At 41.0% G+C, this 21,546-nt stretch overlaps 1 protein-coding gene across 1 annotated transcript in view; it reads left to right on the plus strand.

Annotated features, from left to right (window-relative positions):
* Positions 1 to 21,546, plus strand: part of COL24A1 (collagen type XXIV alpha 1 chain) — a 259,353-nt gene that overhangs the window by 138,083 nt on the left and 99,724 nt on the right. Inside the window, exons 24-25 of the mRNA XM_054980368.1 lie at positions 1,286 to 1,339; positions 2,505 to 2,549. Of these exons, the coding sequence (XP_054836343.1) occupies positions 1,286 to 1,339; positions 2,505 to 2,549 (99 nt within the window). The remainder of the gene's footprint in view (positions 1 to 1,285; positions 1,340 to 2,504; positions 2,550 to 21,546) is intronic.

The raw sequence follows: 21,546 nt of genomic DNA on the forward strand, positions 1-21,546 counted from the left end.
CAGCTAGTAGGATTTTAATAAAATACAGCATGTATTTATGATGGATTTTTATGATTTTTGAGTGATTTAATTGTTTAATTGCTTGCTGAGCAGAGTAGTCATACAGCAAGGACAGATTTGGGGAGCAGAACACAATCAGGCTGTGTGACCGTGTGCCTGTGCAAAAAGTCAATTACACTGTATTGTATGGTTAAGAAGGAATACAGTGAAGCAACCTGAGAAACAACTAAGAACGGACTGACAGACAGTTAAAAAGATCATCAAAAACCTGTCTCCCTACTTGCAACTGGTGAACAAGATGTGAGCCAAACCAATGAGTTTTCAAGCATCCCTATCTGGTAGCTGAATTACTGATTAATATAGTTGAGCCAAGAAAAAACGACATTGGAAAGGGTTGAGCAATCTCAATACTAAGGGTAGATAATTCAACATTTCAGAGCAAATTATCTGATCGCTTAATTCCACTTCAGTCAGCAGTTGGGTTTGATCCAATGGTAGATTTTCACTGAAAGACTTTTGCTGAATTCCTCCATCCACTGCAGATGTATCCCTGGCTATCATGCTGCCTGTCCCTCAAGAATAGCATTTTGGGTGCCCCGTAGGGTGCAGCAAGATGAGAGGAGGTGAGAAAGTCCCTAAAGGAAATTCCTTCCACAGAATCCAACCCACTGTGTACAGTGGGTTCATTACTTTGCCTCCAGCTTTTATGTTTTCAAATGAAAATATATGCAGGAGGTTACAATCTTGAGTAGAGTATCCAAAGGGCGTGGGTGGGAATGTTGGGGCATTCATCTATTCAAATCATCTCCTCTCTATCATTTCCCATGAAATCTTGTAAGGAACTTTCAAGGGGGAAACAGGTGAGAAGAGAATTTTGAGTGGGCAAAATGATAGGCTGGGAATGAATTTTTATTCATGGTCAATGACCAGCACTGATAGGCAGGGGAAAAGATAAAGACTTTCTTTCTACTTGCTTAGCTTCTTCTCCATTCTAGAATTTGGTCTGGTCTTTAACTTAAATGGCAGAAGAAAATTACATGCAGTTACACGCAGTGTGCAGTTTGGCCCTCGATAGGTCTGATATTTTATATTGATAGTAGTAGTAGTAAATTTTATTGTCCACAACCAGATTCGAGCTTATAAAACAAAACATCTGGTATACAATATACAGGTTAAAAGAAAGATTTTATATTATTCATGATTAGAACTCTGTACTTAACTAGTGAACTCATGAAGTTCTGGCTTTAAGCACTGTTTGATAGCCATTGTGTTTATTTGAATACAGGGAAAGGCAGGTCGGAAAGGGTATGCAGGTGAACCAGGACCAGAAGGCATGAAGGTATGTTTGAAATATTTCCATTTTTACTAATTTTATTTAATGGCTAGAAAACCAGTGTTCTTCTGTGTGCTTATTCAAAATATATGCATAATGTCAGCCACCAAAAGGTGGAGGCTGAAGGACAGTGAAAAGTCTAAGTTAAGATGGTTTGGCATATCTTTTCCAAATCTGCAAAGAAGAGATTATCTCTTCACAGCTGTTTTCTAACTTATTTCTGTTTCTTCCCTGTCTCATTTACTACACTAGAAGAACCAAACTTCCTGATCTGGTTAAAAATTGGCAAATCGGGCTGTTTCATACAAGTTTTCTCCGCACCATGTGTGAACAGGTGTCAGAGAAAAATCATGTGATTGGCAGAGGGTCCCCAGCAAAACAGATACCTTGTGCATTTCATAAAGTGCATTACAGTAGTCTGGCCTTGATGAGTTTAGAAGAATGTCCTGTTTGTCTCAGTTGCAACCTAGGTGTAGATTAAGTGATGAATTTAGGATGATAAACCCAAAAGTGAGATTGCAAAAACTAAAGGAAAATGAAGTTCATAGTGTGTTGCTTGCAGGAATTGACATTTCTTTACATGAGGGCATCTGTATTGTTGGAATCCTAATACCTTAAGTGCTACAATTTCTGGTAATTTTACCTCGACAATTGAATGGGAGATACACAAAGGTCTACTGTTTTCATAAATTGTAGGCACATTTCATTGTGTACACACCCTTAGGACCCTAGGGGCGGAGGGAAGGGGGTGGTTATGGACTCTTCAGTCAGTTCCCTCCCACATCACAGCTGTATGGCAGTGGTAGCAGGTAAGTGATTATTCCCTGTGTTTTTTTTTATGAGTCATACACACACACACATACACACACACACATGACTTTTCCCCTGGGATAAAAACAGACAAAAACCCAAATAGTGTTGTATACATTTTGTTTTCAGAAATATCTCTGGCTAATTATAAATGATAATTGATAGTATAGTAAACATGTGGAAACTATAAATCTCAAAGAAGCTGAATAAATAAATCCTACAGAAGGGTTTTGTCCTTTTGAAATAATTTTCCTAAGTGTTGATAAACTGCTAGAATAGAGGAAGTAATCTATTGTATTGAAACCTCCAGAATGAAATGAAACTGTATGCTAAATGTCTGTATTACTTTCTGAATTATCAGGGGGAAACTGGAGAGCAAGGAAATGCTGGGAAAACTGGTGGAACAGTAAGAATAATATTTTTCTATGACATTTTAAATAATGGTATAATTTTAATGTTTTGTCAGTTTAAGATTGGATCTAATCAGGTTTTTTTTACCTAACCTTGCTTAATTCTCCTGAATATTACAGGCTCAATCCCACATAACTTTTGTACATGCACACCTCATGATGATCCCCAGTGTAGCCTTTTTGGGTGGTTCAAGAAAACCCCTCATTCCCTTTTCACTAGCAGAAAAGTTGGTTGGATTCACCCGTTAGGGGGTGGGACTAAATGTTATGCTGAGTGTGGAGCTACTAGCCCTGTGTAGAGCACCTCCCTCCCCCTGCCCAGAGTTGTATTAAAGCATGATTTCCCATGTTTCCCTTCCCTGCCTATAGCAACAAATGGTTAGAGTATGAGCAGAGAAATGCAGTATCATGATGTCACAACACAAGCAAGTATGGGTAAACATTACTGGAAGGTGGGGGAGTTGCCATTTTCAGTGCAGTTGTAGCATTTTGTTCTGTTCTTAGTAATATGGTTCAACCTGTATAATAGATGTTTCAACTATACCTAGCTGCATCTTCTATATAGCTGTTTCCATTGAAATAATTCTTTGTCTGTCCACTGAGTTTAACATATACTGTGTTATCCAAAGGCGCATTTAAGGCTACAAAGAGCATCTGGATTAGATATTTGTTTTGTTTTGTTACATGCTTTTTTGCGCAGTAGTGAAGTAGACAGCTTTATTGCATATTTCAGAGTTCTGAAAATATAGATCAATGACTCAAGATTTCAGGAAGAGCTCCTCTGTTCCATCGTCAAATGTAGCCTTTTCGAGGACTTAGCCAGCAAAGAAAGATTCAGTCATGTGTGAAAAAGTCACAATTTGATTATGTAATAAAAACATGAGATTCTGCTGCAAATCAAAGACAGCTGCAGTCTGTTCCAGGGAGCTGAGAATTTTAGAATGATCTTTTGATCTCTTGATCTACAACCCACTTCCTTCTATAACACTGTTAGCTATTCTGCACAACAGGGTTCCTCTTTCAGCATTCTTTTCTGAGGGAAAAACATTGTCAGAATTGGCTGTCTGTTTATCTTTTAAGCTTGCAGATTCTTGCCATTTTTCTTTTGCAAAACAGATTGTTCCAGCTGACTATTGTTACTGTATCCCTCTGTTGCACATTATCCGTCTATGTAACTAGCACATTTTTATCCTGCCGTTTCTACAAGGATCCCAGAGCAACATATAGTGTTCTCCTTTTCTATGTTATACATTACATTCCTGTGTTATACTATCTACTCTCTAGGTCTTATCTTAATAAGAACCAAAGCTTTTAAAAATGAAACCAAAACATTTTCAGAGGGAGGGGAATCCAAGTTGCGCAATATGGTTGACAAATGCTGGAAAGGCTAAATTGTGATGTAGATCTGAGAATAGCTACATTTGCTTAAAATCCTTAGGTTTAAATCCTATTGAATCTTTATGGGTACTATAGTCCTCTGCAGTAATGGAGAGCTAAAAAAGGAGCATGTGCTTCAAAAGGCTCAAAGCTACATAGTTTACAGCAATTATATTCACACTGTTCTAGGAAACCCTTGGAATCTTATCAGTAATGATGCAATGCCTATTGTGACCTGTTGTCTCCTGCTAAACATGCCTACAAGGGGGAGATGAGTTTATCCATGGGTGTGCATAAGGTGGTGGTGTTGGCCAACAGTTTTGTCTATTGTCCTGCTTGAACTTAGTGTGTGCCCATCAGAACATGCTCCAGAATTAGGGCTGCTGATCGCCTAGGGGAGGATTTCCCCCCTCCCAGCCTCTGCCCCTCCAGCACCACTGACCTGGCTGGGAGGGCATGGGGAACAGGCCCAGGATATAAAATACGCCCCAGTCAAGTCTGCAGTGGCCACACCCCTGGTGAGCTGTGATAATGTCACTTCCAGGAGTGATGTCATTGCACTGGCTGTGGGAATGCTCGCTTGGGGCTGATTGTCCTGGAAGTGGCGTCATCGTGCCTCAATGGGAGCGCACATGCATGAAAGTCTCCAAGATGGTGAGGACCAGGTCTCTCCCTCCCCCCGCCCCACACTGGGAGGGTTAAGGGGACCTGGCAACCTTATCCAGAATATTCTACAAGGCACCAGTGTTTTATGTCAAATGGTCAGGGATTCTTTGAAATACTAGAAACAGTTTTAGATCAAAGTACACCCCCATGCAAAAAATATTCTTCGGTCTGATTTACGTTTAAAACCTAAATGGCTGAATTATGTTTGATTGATCCTTAGTGTATTTTATAGAGATTATATTTTTGTTTCTTCAATACATCATAATTGCTTTCAATTAGATTATTTTCTTGTGTCAGCTTCTTAGACGCCTCAGATTATAGCCTATGATATAGATGTAATTGCTATTGTTGATCATGCCCCTATTTCATTAGCCCTTCAGTTTTCAGATAGGGTTAGACCACCGGTGTACGGTGTTGTAATGTTTTCTTCTTAATGATGAAACTTTTAAAACTTAGATGATGGCTAAGTTATCAAAGTATTTTAATACTAACCAAGGAACCGCTAGTACTTATACTATTGAATTAGATCTAGAGGAGTTAGCCATGTTAGTCTGTAGTAGCAAAATAGAAAAGAGTCCACCTTTAAGACTAACCAACTTAAAAAAAAAGACTAACCAACTTTACTGTAGCAATAGCTTTCGAGAATCACAGTTCTCTTCGTCAGATACATGGAGGGTAAGAAGAAACTGCTCAGATAAATAGGTGGAGAGGGGAGGGGGGAGTAGATGCAATCAGTAGCTACTGATAATGGGATCAGTTGGCTTCTGATAATGAAATCAGTTACTTCTGATAATGAGATAACCATTCATAGTCTCTATTCAATCCAAGCCTGACTGAATCAAATGAATGAGATAACCATTCATAGTCTCTATTCAATCCAAGCCTGACTGAATCAAATATGAATTCCAATTCAACAGCTTCCCATTGGATTCTGTTTTTGAAAGGTTTCTGTTGAACTACAGTGACCTTTAAGTCCTTGATGGAATGTCCTGGTAGATTGAAGTGTTCTCCCACTGGTTTCTGGATGTTGCCATTTTTAATGTTCGATTTGTGTCCATTTATTCTTTTGCGCAGAGGTGGGCTGGTTTGTCCAATGTACAGAGCAGATGGACATTGTTGGCACATGAGGGCATATATCACATTGGAGGATGAGCAGCTGTAAGAGCCAGAGATAGTGTAGTTGACGCCATTGGGTCCTGTAATTGTATTTCCTGGGTAAATATGAGGGCAGAGCTGGCATCTGGGTCTGTTGCAGGGTCTGGTACATGTGTTGATGAGTGACTCTGCTAGCCGATTCATGGTTGTAATTGAGAAGTCGTTTATATTTCTTTGATCAAAGATGAGGAGAATACAATATACACTCCCTCTGTTGAAATAAACTCAGAGTTTTATCAATTTTATTCTGAATTATACAGGCATAGAGATCTGAGAAAAAGTCTTCTTTTGGAAGCATTTTCTCTTCACTTTGATCTACCACGTTTAAATACTATTCAACAGCTTCTTGTTGAACTTTTGTGTATGAATGAAATTAAGACAGTGTTAATATATATGAAACCTGGAAAATCTCGAGAACCTGATGGGTTGCCTGTTGAATGGTATAAAACCTTTTCAGACTTTTTAATTCCAAAATTATATCAAATGTACAATGAGATCTTTGAGTCTAGTTCCTTGCCAATGTTGCTATATGATGCTTATATTATTGTGATTCCAAAAACTAACAAGAACTGTGCTCAGTGTGCAAATTTTGACCTATTTCATTGATTAGATGGTATTAACTGCTGTTCTTGATAAGAGACTTCAAAACATTGTTTCAGACCAGGTAGGATTCATTTGAGACAGACAAGGTTCTCATAATCTCAGATTGGTTGTAGATTTGATTACATTAAATAGTAAGAGACCTGATCAAGTTGCTAGTCTCTCACTCGGTGCTGAAAAAGCTTTTGACAAAATATAAGTGGAAATTTATTTTTGCCACATTGACTGAATTAGGCTTTTCTTGTGAATTTTTGAAGTGGATTAGAATTCTTTATTCATTTCCTAGATTGAGGGTACTGATTCATGGTGTTTTTTCTGCACAATTGCATCTTGAGAGGGGTACTAGACAAAGTTGTCCTCTCTCCCCTTATATTTGTTCTATGTTTGGAACTCCTGGCTTGAGCCATTAGACAAAGTAGTAACATTCATGGCGTTGTTTATAATTCTTTGGAATTTAAATTTATCTCATATGTAGATGATCTTTTATTATTTATCTCAGAATCTGTCTTCCATTCCAATATTAATAAGCATGATTAATATCTTTGGTGATTTGTCTGGCTCTTCAATTAATTGGACAAAATATGAACTGATGCCATTGGGAAATACTATATCATGGATTGTCTTTACTAGTGGATATTCTGATGGTATCTTGATGCCATTATTAATATTACACTAAACTTCAATAAGTTGATTGCTGATATATCTTTGAATTTGGACAGATGGGTAATTTTAAAAGTAAATACGCTCAAAATGAATATTATACCTAGAATTGTATATGCTTTGCAGGCAATTTCTTTTCATGTACCCTGCAGATTCATATACTTTATTTTGCAGTTTTGTTTACATATATTGATAAATCTGGCTGAATTCCCAAGCAGCGGGGAACAGCTATCGCCCACCGGTCTGCATTTTCTCTTAAGGCTTTGAGAGGAATACCATCCGATCCTGGGCCCTTCTCATTTTTAAGCCAAGATATGTGGGATTTTATTTCCTGTGGTCTGACTGGAGGACATGGGGGTAGATTCTCAGATGCTTCAATAGAGGTAACCCGAATGTGATCGTCATAAAGGCTTTGGAAGAAGGAAGTCCAGCTGTCAGGGGAATATGCATATCTAATGGAGAAGATGGCTTTAACCTATTGTTAATAAGTCTCCAGAAAAGAGCCAAATTATTTTCTTTTGCAACCTGAATAAACTCTTCCCATAGCCTCATATCATAATCTCTCTTCTTTCATTGGATGATACTTCTATACAGTTTTTTCTGACTCAGGAGTGCCAACAGCATCTCTGATTCGTCTCTTTTTTATGTGAGCACCCTCCTTGTCAAACCAGGATTTGACATTTCTATGTGGCTGATGTAAACCCTTACTTGCTGGTACTGTCAGGATAGTGATCAACTCCAGGATTATGGCCTGATAAGCAGAGAGGGTTTTTTTATTAGTATTAATCTTTACAAGAGCTGTAGTGTATTTCTGCAGATTTCCAGGGTTTAAGAATTCTTTAACCTTACCAGCAAGTTTATTGTCCCATCTAACCTGTCTCCTCCACTGCTGAAAACCTCTGATATAAAGACAATAAAATATGCATAAAATACAGCTAACTTTATAATCATTAAAATGTCAGTAAGTAACAACCTGGACTAAACAGTGAGTTTACACAGTCAAAGGAACCTTTGGTATTTGCAGTGAAAGTCTGTGTCTGAAATGATAGTCTCATTGTTGCATTTTTGGTGCTCACTTAGCTGGTTGTGTAAAATGATTGGCTAATTGTATAAAATAGGGCAGTTTTTTATCTCAAAGAATTGATTTGCTTGTAATCAGACTTTAATCATCATAACCAATGACAGAAGGAGAATATATCCATCTAACACCCATGCAGGTGCTCATAAAGTGTGATGCAGGTCATTAGGTAAGAACTAAGCCCTGCACCTAAAATGCTGAATTTTAATATTTATATCCGCCATTTGAGAAATTTTGTTGCACGTGGAATAATGTTTTAAATGCTTATTTATAATGTTCTTATTGTTTTAAACTATATGCTATAAATTGTATGTTGTTACACTGTCCTGAGCCTGTCCGATGGGGAGGGCGGTCTAGAAATGTAATTTAATAAATAAATAATATATCTAGAAGCTAATACTCTATATACAAGTTAATTCAGGTAGCTCTTTATTCTATTTATTTTGATTTACGTTATTTACACTTTGCCTTTCTCTTTGAGACTCAAGGCAGATTACATAGTATATGTCATGCCTGTACCCCATCCATGCCATTATTCCCAGCTGAGCTGTCATTAAGAACCATTGTTAATGCTGTACCTTGATGTCATATTGTCACATTGTCACAGTGCTTTGCTTTCACAGACCTATTGAAGCTGCAGGTGCCTTATCTCATTCCTTTGAAGCTCTCAGGGCTTCTGACCTTGTAACCGTTCATTCTCATGACTTACTGTGTTTCAACTTTAATCTTGTACTTTCCTAGTGTCTAGATTTGATATGTAAACTATGCAAGGAGCTCCCAGGGCAATCTTGCACCAAAAAGTATGTTTACGATTGGGAGGGGGGAAGTGTAATTGTGCTCTGTAACAGAATGATTTTCACACGTCTTGAGTATTCCTGCCAACCTGCTGTTACTGTTTAGTTGCTTATCATGCTTCTGAGTAACCCTATGGACATATCTGTGGAAATGATCTGATTCCTGAATAAAGCCTTTTAATCAAGAACCTGGATTCTTGCTGTAATGGTACAGCCATACCCTGTCATCCATAGCCATTTGCTGAAACAAAACATAAAACAGCACAGAACTATCCACTAGGAGCATATTTACACACATACATACATACAGCATCTGACAACACACAGCAGTATAGTCTATATTCACTAACATCTGTCTGAGTCAGCATCGATCTATCAGCTCTATAAGAAAGCCCTTCTGAATAATTTGATTTTGCATGACTTCCAGAAAGCTAGGAGAGTGAGAGCTTTCCTAACTTCTTCGGGCAGGCTATTCCATAAGGATAGGGGCCACCACAGAGAATTTTGCCTGTTTGCAGTGTGGAACCTGCAGAAGTTGCTGTTCAAATGAGTGAAGCTGCCATGGCCAAACATATGGAGAGACATGGTCCCACAGATAAGATGGACCAATGCCAGGAGGGGTATGTGATAGCTAAAACCTTGAATTGAGCCTGCTAACTAATGGGTAGCCAATGGAATGACTGCAGAATGGGAGTAATATGCATGCTCCATCTGGCTTCTGATAATAATTGAGCTGCCGCATTCTGAACTAATTGGAGCCTCTGAATTGACTTTGAGAGGAGACCATGTAAAGTGCATCACAGTAGTCATGTCTCAATGTTACCATAGCATGGATCCAGGTGGTGAGGTTAGTCATATCATTTTCCAGACTAGACTGAGTTGAAAGAAGACATTTTTTTTCCATCTGCATTAACTTGCTTCTCTAGAAGCAATGCTGGATCCAGTATAACCCCTAGGCTCTTAACTAAGATTTTAAGGGTCAAATGAACCGCATCGGAAGTGGGGAGCACAATTTCCTTCAAGATCTCTGCCTTGCAAACCAGCATCCCCTCTATCTTGTTTGAGTTCATTTTTGTTTGCTTTATAGCCATTTGACCAAAGCTGTCAGGCAGCGACCCAAGATACCTACTCCATCATTCAATGATCTGGATGGTAAGATATTGACAAAGGCATTGCAAGATATTAAGATGACAGAGGGGTGTAAGTAAATATCCGTGTGTCTCTATCTTGAAAGTGAAAGAGTTCATTTAGATGGTTGCCTCTAAATTCAAGTAACCGGTCACAGCTATATCTGCTCAACAGAAAACCTTGTCCCCTCTTTACAGGTGATTATTATGTACAGAACTGTTCCTTAGCATAAACTTTTTTTCAGCCAAAATATAATATGGGCCAGATCTAATATTCATTTATTTGGCCTGTTTTAGAGAAACCAGGTTGCAGGATTAGTGTAAACTACCGAATATACGACTGTACTGATTGATTATGTAAAGTATTCTACAATCTGCCTTCATTAAAAAGTGCCAGATAAAGGAATTATTGGCCTGTATTTGAATAATTGGCCTGTATTATATTTTGGCCAGAAAATAAACATTTTAAAAAGGAATTGAGGCCAGTTCTATACATAATAATCATCTGCAAATTGTGGCAAGAGGTTACTGTTAAATTGATTTAAAGAGCATTTCTAGAGATGAAGAAAGGACACTGAGTAGAATAGAGAAAAAAATGCATTGGATTTTGTTCCAAGTTTACTTAACAGTGTAAACTTGGCAAATCAATGGACCTGAACAACTAATCCTCCTAATCTAATATTTAATGCCTCAGAACATTCAGCCATGCAATGTACATTGCCTATTGTGAAGTAATCTAAAGTATGACCCCCAATACAGGCAACATTAGTTGTGCCTAAATCTCATAGAAATGAATGGGGCTTAAATTAACAACAGGTAATTTGATCCTTTGATTTCAGTGGGACATTTATGAAACTGATTGAGTCTCTGGATCACTTTCTTGGCTCTTACAATATATGCATGCATGAATTTAAAAGACACGTATTTCCAGAAATTAATAGAAATTTATTGAGCAATAAATTCTTCCATAGTTTTAATAATATAATCTGATATTCATGTATTCTTGGAAGCACACTGTCCCAAAACGTGGCTGTGTTGCAATGGAGATGATTATTATAATAACATGGGAGGTCATCAGTTTTGAACAGAATAGCATTTCTAATGTTCCTTTCTTTAATTTTATGAGTCCAAGCAATGGAATGTTAGTCACTCTTATGTTTGCTTTTAAACTGAGACATGATACTGGAGCTGCTGAACATGTTGAACAGAAAAAAGCATGTCAGTAAGGGCACCTGTTGGATTATATATATATTTTTTTTACTAACCTGCATCTCACTGCTGTCTGAATGTTCCTTTGTTATGTTGATGACTCAGTCAGAATGATTGGCCAGTGCCTCTTCTATGGTTATAAAGTAGGATTGCATTAAAGTAGTGATTGGCTTACAAAAAGGTAAGTAATTTAATTGTTTGGAATGTTTGGCTTAAAAGAAAACACATAGTGTTGAGCTTGGAATTTTCTGTTCTCTAAATAACTGGTTGTCATCTACAAAATTTGTTACCTGGGTTTTACCTGGCTTCAGACCTTTTATTTAAAAAAATTACCAGCACTACAAATTACTGTTACTTGAGGTATCTTCTCCCTTCACCATGAAAACTTCCTTCTCTTTGCTTATTTTTAAATAGATTTTATCCCTTCTATAAACAGACAGAGTTGAAATAATTTATGGACCAGGAGACATTACTATCAATTGAAGAAGTGCTAAACACTAAAAATCTCAGATATAAAACATCCAACTAAAGTTTGGCTGAACTTTTTTTTCTTCAAAATAAAATACTTAAGCCAAGAGGAATGTGGAATTCTTGAGCATAGGTGAACCCTACAGGAACCAAACATTTTCTAATTTGTTCATGCTTTCAATAATATTTTAGCTGTTTAGTTTAGATTTGGCCCAGTCAAATCTAAAACTGACATGGGATTCTACATTTCTCCCTGGTTGGTAAGATTAGCAGCCTGTTACAGAATCAGCAGAGCCATTTAAACAGTATTTGATTAATTTAATGAGAAGTGAAGGAGTTCAGCCAGAGCAAATTTGCAATGCCAATGAGACAAAATTTTTGGGAAGCCATGCCAAGAAAAACACTGGCTTCAGCTACTGAGAAAATTGTCCCTGGATTAGATGGAGAAAAGCCTCAGCTCTGCTGGCATGCACAGTTGGATTTCAGGTTTTTAAATTGCTAGCTGGCAAAACTTAAAAACCACATTATATTACACAAAAAGAAGCAAATAACTTGTTTCCTCCATTGCTGAGCATAATCCAGTGCATGTACAATTGTAGATGTTTTTTAAAAGATGGTTCTGGGATTATATTCTTTCACAACTGAATATGACCAACGAAGAGTTTCTAGGCTATCATCACTGTTTGGAAACATCAGAACTTCTTGCCAAAATGAGAACCACGCTGTTGAAATAGCTGGTTTGTATGGATGTACGTTCCTCCCAAACAAGCCTACTATAAGAATTCATTCTGCAGACAGTAAGAGATCAGAGATCAAACAGTCTTGGCATATGGTAGGAGAGCAGAGCACCAACCAAGAGGACAAAGGATCATAAAACTGCCAGAATGCTGAGCTATTGTATCAAGGGCAAACAAGAATGGCATACAAATATATGATGTTTCCTATGCTGTCAGACCACTGAGCTATCTAATCCAGTGTGGTCTATTCTGGCTGACTGAGGCTCTCCAAGATCTCATACTGGACTATTGTTTTTATTGGCTGTGTCAGGAATTGAAACAGACACCACCCATTTGCAAAAGTTCGAGCTCTGCCAATGAGCTATAGAATACTAATTAAAGTAGATTATTAGTATATGTGAATTCTAGCTACAGAAATGGCAAAAAAGAGGGTGGCAAGAATGATGTACAGGATTCTGCTAGAAATGTCCAGCTGCCTTAGATCAAAACAGATTACCACTAAGAGAAGGAGGTCTCTCTGTCTTGAGAAGAAAAACAAGATCTACAAATCATCATCTCACAGGCCTGCCTGCTTAAAGCTTTTGAGTACATAGAAAACCACCTCCCTGCCTCCTGGGTAGGCTTATTTTAGCTCAATTAGGCCCCAAGTTTGCCTAATTTGTGTGAGGTGAAAATTATCTCTACTCAAAATAGCAGCGTGTAAATTAGATTCTTTGTGGACTAAAATGTGTTTTATTAGAGCAAAGTCTTTGAACTGTTCAGAAAAGGTTGGATTCTGGAGATATAAAACCCAATTAGAAACAGAAAACAAGACATGATTATTTCTAATATTATTAAAACTTATGGCAACTACTAATAATGGATAATAATGGCTTGGGAAGGTGCAGTTATCTCAACTGATTGCAACATTATACTTCTGTAGTACATGAGTTGTTGCACTGAAAAAAATCAAAAGCAAGTCTAATATGCAAATCTTGCAGAGTTTCTACATTTCAGGAATCAGCAGGCTAAGTGAACAAATACTGGGGTCTATGGTATAGTTTTTCCCCCAGGGCTATATGGGATAGCAGGTACTAATAAACATTTCTCCTATATAAGGATCAAAAAGACCACACACAAAAATTTTAGCTTGCCAATGTGATGGAGTGATGTAATTATTATGCAACTTACATATTTAGGTTAGTTCTGAGAGATTCACTGCCGAATAGGCTAGCATTGTACATCACTGCTAAATTAGTATACAGTGCTAGTGGCAAACGTGCACTAAGCAGTTGATGGGGACATGCAAATATTGTTTGGTGTGCACATGTATTTGAATGTACTCAAATTTCAGTAAGCCTATTTATCTATTTAGGACTTCATAACTTTATCTGTTACTGTCTGATATTGTGGTTACATAAATAGTGACTGCAAAAGACAATAGTTCCTTCTGAACACTGTGGCATAATGGTTTTGTTATATATTCTGGAATTAGTTTATGACTGGACCCCCCCCCCTCCCTGGGGCTGAACAGAGACTTAAGATTCTTATCTCACTACAGATGCTAATTTCTGCATTATATCTTTACATCCTGATACCTTCTCTTGTACCACCCCATTCGCTTTTGGCTAGGATATATAAGCTCAAGGATCTTCATTCCTACTCATGTCTGAAGAAGGGAACTCTGACTCTCAAAGACTTATACTCTGAAAATTTTGTTGGTCTCTAAGGAACTAAAATCCTGCTGGTTTATAAATATTCTACTATTTTAATGCTTGTGATACATACTGATAGCAAGACAGGCATAATTCAAGTATACTTGGTTTAAACAACATTTCCAATTTAACACTGATTTTTAAAGCTGGTGTCCCTCTAGACTCACTGTTGCTCAGTTGCTCCCCTTACTCAGACCCAGTAAAGTAGAAGAGCATAAGAAGAAACAGGAGAAGCTGTAAACCATGGCATTGCATTAGGCTGGTGTGGGAGACTACTAGGCCGATTCCAGACAGCCAGAAATAGCGTTTTTTCCGTGGGAATAATCGCTTACCGGCCACGCGTGTATTTTTGCCTCCATCCGCTTTGTCTCGTCTCCATCCGCTTTGTGCCGTGCCGTCCCACTTCCGGATGTTCGCACAGCCAACTGAGGGACCCGGGATTGGTTCTTTCCTCCCCGCCACAACTGACGTCGGGGGCCTTCATTGGTTCACATCTCGGGGGTTTTTTTTGGTCTTTTTTCTTGTTTTGCGCAAATGCGCAAATGCGCATGTGTGCGAAAACGCGGCGTCGACGATGCTTTCGATGATTGGTCGGGAGCGTCTTGCGAGGTACATTGGTTGACGATGTGGCCCCTCTCAGCCATCTGTCCCAAGATTTTTTGGAAGTAGTCCAGGTTCCTATGGGTGCTTCGGAGAGCTTCCTGTATCTTCTTCTCCCCCCAGAAGTGTAGCAGATCCATTATCTCTCTATGCCGCCAGGACACCCCCTGCTTCCCAGCCACTTCTCCTCCACCGGCCATGCTGCTCCTGACAAGCTGATATTGCATGAGCACAAGCGTGTGTGCCTGTGCCTGCGTGCTGTGATTTCTCGGCAACTGAGATTGCCCCCCCCCCAATGCCCCTGCAATTGACGCACAAGTCTGCAGGGCAAAGGTTAGCGATACCTTTCAGGGTTGGATTCTCTGAGGGTGACAAAATGGTGGCCAATAGTAAAGCCTCAAGTGCGCATTTCAGGAGGGCCACACCAATGCAATTGCGCACATGCGGAAAATGGATCGAAAAAAATCTTGGCCACGCGTCCTGATGCTGATTATGCATCTGTGCGCATTTGCGCAGTTCTATGTTCGCAGTTGCGCGAGTGCGCAAATGGCGCCTGTTTTTTTTTTTTTTTTTAAATGGCGATATTGTGGCCAGCCACCCGGCAAAGGTCTGGAAAGGGGAGTGCCTCTCTGCCACGACGAATCGTCATGAAGTGGCCAAACCCGCCATACCATGTTCACACCGTCCACTTTTATAGCGCCATGGACCGCAGGTAAGCTGGGACGGGAAATTGCAGGTTTTTACGAGTGCTGTCGCTTGAAAGGCAAAAGCACTCGCTTTATTTGTGCCCGTCTGGAATCGGCCCTAGACTACTGTAATGCATTCTACATAGGTCCCCCCTCAAAGTAAACGTGGAGACTCTAGATGGTGCAGAACATTGCAGTTCAATTATCAGAAGCTAGTCAGAGTATGTATATTACTCCCATTCTGCAGTCACTGCATTGGTTACCCATCAGTGTCTGGACTCAGTTCAAAGTTTTGGCTATCACATACAAAGCCCATCATGGTCTTGGTCACTCATATCTACAGGACCACCCCTCTTCCTATGATCTGCCACTGCAGCTACACTCATCTGAACAGGCCCTTCTGCAGGTACCAGCTTGCAAATGGACAAAATCAACAGCTGCCTGGACACTTGCATTCTCTGAGGTAGCCCCCACCTTATGGAAGCCCCCACCTTATCTGAAGAGGTCAGGAAAGCTCTCACTTTCTAGGCTTTCCACAAACTATGCAAAAACCAGTTGTTCAAGAGGGCTTTTTTACACAGGTAACAGGGTTGTGTTAACTGGTCTTTTATTCATTTGATTTGATTCTGTATCCATTTGTGTTGCAGAGAAATAACATGCCTACAATTATCTCTCGCAGTGCTTAGCTTTATTTGGTTAAAAAAAACGTAGTTTTTCCTTGTTGTATATTTGTGGTGTATATAGTTATGCACTTAGTTAACCAAAAAATGATCTCACAAAGTGTATGCCATAAAACATTTTAGCTTTTAAGATCCACAGGAATTGTTGTTATCTTCCAGAGAGTCTAATACATTTCTATACTATTTCAGATACTTCTAGGAATACTGTTCTTTCTAAGGAGAATATGATGTTATGTTCTACAATGCCTCACTTGAAAGTATTTTATTTTTTGTGGACTCCAAGTTTTTGTCTCCCTTTTGTTGCCTTGATGGTGAACAGCATGTATTTATACTAATCCTTATCCTAGTTAAGCTGGTCCAGTGGCAACAAACAGTATTTTCATATAGGGTATCATCAGAATTGAATACAGAATATTAACATCGTTTCAGCCAAAGCTGGCTCCCAAAGCAGCTGACAAGAATAGAAAAAACTAATGCAACTTATATTAACATTGCTCCCCGAGTCGGAATGAAGAGACAGACACCGGTGTTGGATCTAAGGGCCACTTTATTACATTAACCTCAACATTAAACATTAATCCATAACTACGACAAGGGTAAAAAGCAGTACAGGTCAAGCCACGGGATCACCCCTGGGCCTCTGCCTTGACCTGTTTGGGCGAGTCCTGGGTGCGAGCTGTCCCTGAGGATGGCTAGGAAACCCAGCCAGCCAGGCAAATTGGTTCCCCCCTTTCAAGCTCCTAAGCCTCAGCTGTACAGTAGTGAGGGAAGAACTTGCACATGGGGTTCCCCAGGCAGTCTGCCCACGCTCGCTGGCAGCTGTCACAAGCAGTACCAGCTGCTCCTAGCAGACCCCTCTTCCCCACCAATAGGGAAGCGCCAAGGGTGCTCACTGGCCCGCTGCCTTTCACCAAATTCTATCCCACCACCACCAGGGCCAAGCCTCTGCTTAGGCCTTAGTGCCCCACTATTGGCCTAGCACCAACCTAAGCCCTTGCCACAAATCATTGAGGAAAATCTCATTGCCAGTTTCTGACAGGTGCACCCCATCACCTCAGTAGAGGCTCGCAAATTTGGCCCTGATCCTAGGGTGGGGCAAATAGACCCCCAAACCCTCACCCAGGGCCTTCTGAATGGCCCTATTGGCCTTCATCCTGGCCCTCTCAATTGCCTGACGGTCCACCACCCCCCGCCAAACCTTACAAGGTAACATGGTGGACCACATAATAAGTACTCCAGGCCACCGCTGGAGGATCTCCTGCAAGTCCCACTTGGCTTGAAAAGACAGAGCCCTATCATGAACAAACCCAAGGTCATTCTCACCCAGGTGAATGACCAATATATGAGGCGGAGGGCCCCGCCACTCCCTAAATAAGAGCGGCAACAAACCAGGCCAACGGAGGCCACGTCGACCTTGCCACTCCACAGAAGCCCATTCGCTCAAACCAAGCTGGAACCCAAAATGCGTCCTCTTGGCCTGATGAGCAGCCCAAAATACCATACTGTGTCCGCAGATCAGAATCCGTTGTTTCTCTCGACAAGACACAGCACCTAGGAAAACACCAATTAGTATAACATTTAAAACCACTTATGGGGATGACCATAGGACCAATAGGCGGAAGTTTTCCCACCTACCCACTCCCTGAATAGCCTGAACAGAATACCCCATAGCTGCAGCTGTAGATGCAGCCCCAATCCTAAAGGTGCCAAATTTGACGTCTGCCAACCCCAACTTGGCCAGTGCACACTCAGTCACAGCCCAAAACTGATAGCGTGTCAGGGGAGACCCGTCCTCATGACAAAACAAGACCCCTGGATCATCCCCCCCAAACCTGCAGGTATTTATGGAGGGCTCGAACTGGACACAACTTCGGATTGGTGCAGGTCCCTAAGCTAATAACCACTCCCTTCCGTTTCTGATCAGTTTTGGACTTCCTAATCTTGAGGGAAACCCTACCATCTACAAACTCAACATCCCGTACCCTCAAAGCATGGTCAGACTTGTCCTACTTAGACGGGAACACCAGCTCGCTAATGCGCAATACCCCCAAAAAAGGCTACCAATGCAGCCACGTGAAACAACCTACCCTCAAACCCCGAGCTATAAGCCGTACCCCAAGCCTTTATCAGTCCTTTCAGGACTGTATTGTCGAAGGCTTTCACGGCCGGAGAACGATGGTTGTTGGGGGTTTTCCGGGCTGTATTGCCGTGGTCTTGGCATTGTAGTTCCTGACGTTTCGCCAGCAGCTGTGGCTGGCATCTTCAGAGGTGTAGCACCAAAAGACCGAGATCTCTCAGTGTCACAGTGTGGAAAAGATGTAGGTCATTTGTATCTACTCAGGAGGGGTGGGGTTGAGCTGAGTCATTCTGTAAGAGTTTCCCAGGGTGTGGACTGCTAATGGCGGGAGGCTTCACTGTAACCTGAGGAGGTTCTTTTGCATATGGATTGGTGCTTGATGTGCTAATCTTCTCTGCAGGGCTATTGTCGGGTGTGGAGTGTTTTGTTGGCCTGGTGTTTTTCAGAACTGGAGCCCATGCTCTGTTCATTCTTAAGGTTTCTTCTTTCCTGTTGAAGTTTTGCTTATGCTTGTGAATTTCAATGGCTTCCCTGTGCAGTCTGACAAAGTAGTTGGAAGTGTTGTCCAGTATTTTGGTGTCCTGGAATAAGATACTGTGCCCTGTTTGAGTTAGGCTATGTTCAGCCACTGCTGATTTTTCAGCCTGTCCAAGTCTGCAGTGTCTTTCATGTTCTTTTATTCTTGTCTGGATGCTACGCTTTGTGGTCCCGATGTAAACTTGTCCACAGCTGCAGGGTATACGGTATACTCCTGCAGAGGTGAGGGGGTCTCTGCTGTCTTTTGCTGATCGTAGCATCTGTTGTATTTTTCGGGTGGGTCTGAATACTGCTTGAAGGTTATGCTTTTCCATAAGCTTTCCCATCTGATCAGTAATTCCTTTGATATATGGCAAAAACACTTTTCCTGTAGGTGACTGTTTTTCCTTGGTTGTTTGATTCATCCTGGGTTTGATTGCTCTTCGGATTTCATTTCTGGAGTAGCCATTTACCTGAAGTGCGTGGTTTAGATGATTAATTTCCTCATTGAGAAAGCGCGGCTCACATATCCGTCTTGCACGATCCACTAATGTTTTCATTATGCCTCTTTTCTGTCGGGGGTGGTGATTGGAGTTTTTGTGTAAGTACCGATCAGTGTGAGTTGGTTTCCTGTAGACCTTGTGACCTAACTGAAAGTTTGCTTTGCGGATGACCAAGGTATCCAGGAATGAGAGTTTTCCCTCACTTTCTTTCTCCATTGTGAATTGTATGTTCAGGTGGATGTTGTTGAGATGATTCAAAAACTCCCTCAATTCTTCCTCCCCATGGCTCCAAATGATGAATGTATCATCCACAAACCGGAACCATACACTGGGTTTGTGGGGTGCTGATTCTAGAGCTGTTTTTTCAAAATGTTCCATGTAGAAGTTTGCTATAACTGGGCTGAGTGGGCTCCCCATGGCCACCCCATCCATCTGTTCATAGAATTCGTTGTCCCATTGGAAGTAACTGGTTGTCAGACAATGATGGAATAAGGCTGTTACATCCTCTGGGAAAATCTGATTAATCAGTGCAATAGTGTCTTTTACTGGAACCTTGGTAAACAGGGATACAACATCAAAACTGACAAGTATGTCTTGTGGATTGAGTTTCAGAGAACTGATTTTGTTGATGAAATCTGCTGAATCTTTGATGTAAGACGAGGTTTTCCCGATGTGGTCCTGCAGGAGATCTGCCAGATGTCTAGCTAATTCATATGTCGGTGAACCAATGGCACTCACAATGGGTCGGAGTGGGACTGAATCTTTATGTATTTTGGGGAGTCCATATAGTCTAGGTGGCTGTGCTTCAGTCTTGCATAGTTTTCTGTGCGTGTCGGGATGTAGTGAGGAATTCTTGATCAGCGCATTTGTTAGCCTGGTGATTTTGCAAGTGGGATCACTTGCAAACTCCAATCACCACCCCCGACAGAAAAGAGGCATAATGAAAACATTAGTGGATCGTGCAAGACGGATATGTGAGCCGCGCTTTCTCAATGAGGAAATTAATCATCTAAACCACGCACTTCAGGTAAATGGCTACTCCAGAAATGAAATCCGAAGAGCAATCAAACCCAGGATGAATCAAACAACCAAGGAAAAACAGTCACCTACAGGAAAAGTGTTTTTGCCATATATCAAAGGAATTACTGATCAGATGGGAAAGCTTATGGAAAAGCATAACCTTCAAGCAGTATTCAGACCCACCCGAAAAATACAACAGATGCTACGATCAGCAAAAGACAGCAGAGACCCCCTCACCTCTGCAGGAGTATACCGTATACCCTGCAGCTGTGGACAAGTTTACATCGGGACCACAAAGCGTAGCATCCAGACAAGAATAAAAGAACATGAAAGACACTGCAGACTTGGACAGGCTGAAAAATCAGCAGTGGCTGAACATAGCCTAACTCAAACAGGGCACAGTATCTTATTCCAGGACACCAAAATACTGGACAACACTTCCAACTACTTTGTCAGACTGCACAGGGAAGCCATTGAAATTCACAAGCATAAGCAAAACTTCAACAGGAAAGAAGAAACCTTAAGAATGAACAGAGCATGGGCTCCAGTTCTGAAAAACACCAGGCCAACAAAACACTCCACACCCGACAATAGCCCTGCAGAGAAGATTAGCACATCAAGCACCAATCCATATGCAAAAGAACCTCCTCAGGTTACAGTGAAGCCTCCCGCCATTAGCATTCCACACCCTGGGAAACTCTTACAGAATGACTCAGCTCAACCCCACCCCTCCTGAGTAGATACAAATGACCTACATCTTTTCCACACGGTGACACTGAGAGATCTCTGTCTTTTGGTGCTACACCTCTGAAGATGCCAGCCACAGCTGCTGGCAAAACGTCAGGAACTACAATGCCAAGACCACGGCAATACAGCCCGGAAAACCCCCAACAACCACCTTTCAGGACTGTTGGTGAGATAGGATCCCTAGGGTCGGCGCAAGGTACAGCCTCGCGCGACCATCTTTTTAACATTTTTCTAACTTGGAAGGCCTCCGGGAACCCCTAAGCCTTGCTCACAAAAGCCAGTGCCGCCAACTGACCTCGAATGGACTTTACCGCTAGCCTGCAATTTTTCTGCTGTACGTAAAAGCATATCAGATGCTCCACAGGGATAGGCCATACCTGCTGAAGGCCCACATCCCTCCTAAACACTGAAAATTGCCCTACCGCTCTGTCGTAGGAATGCTGCGTGCTCGGGGCCAATGCAAGCCTTATAGCCCGGTATGCTTCGGCCTCCCAAGCCACCATAACTCCAGGGGCATCTGCGCCAGTTCCGGGTCAGTCTCCAAGGCAAGCTGCCAAAACCGCTCCATCTGTTGGCAAGACAAAGCGTCTGCCACTATG

The sequence above is a fragment of the Eublepharis macularius genome, chromosome 5, assembly GCF_028583425.1.
Source record: "Eublepharis macularius isolate TG4126 chromosome 5, MPM_Emac_v1.0, whole genome shotgun sequence".
NCBI lineage: Eukaryota > Metazoa > Chordata > Lepidosauria > Squamata > Eublepharidae > Eublepharis > Eublepharis macularius.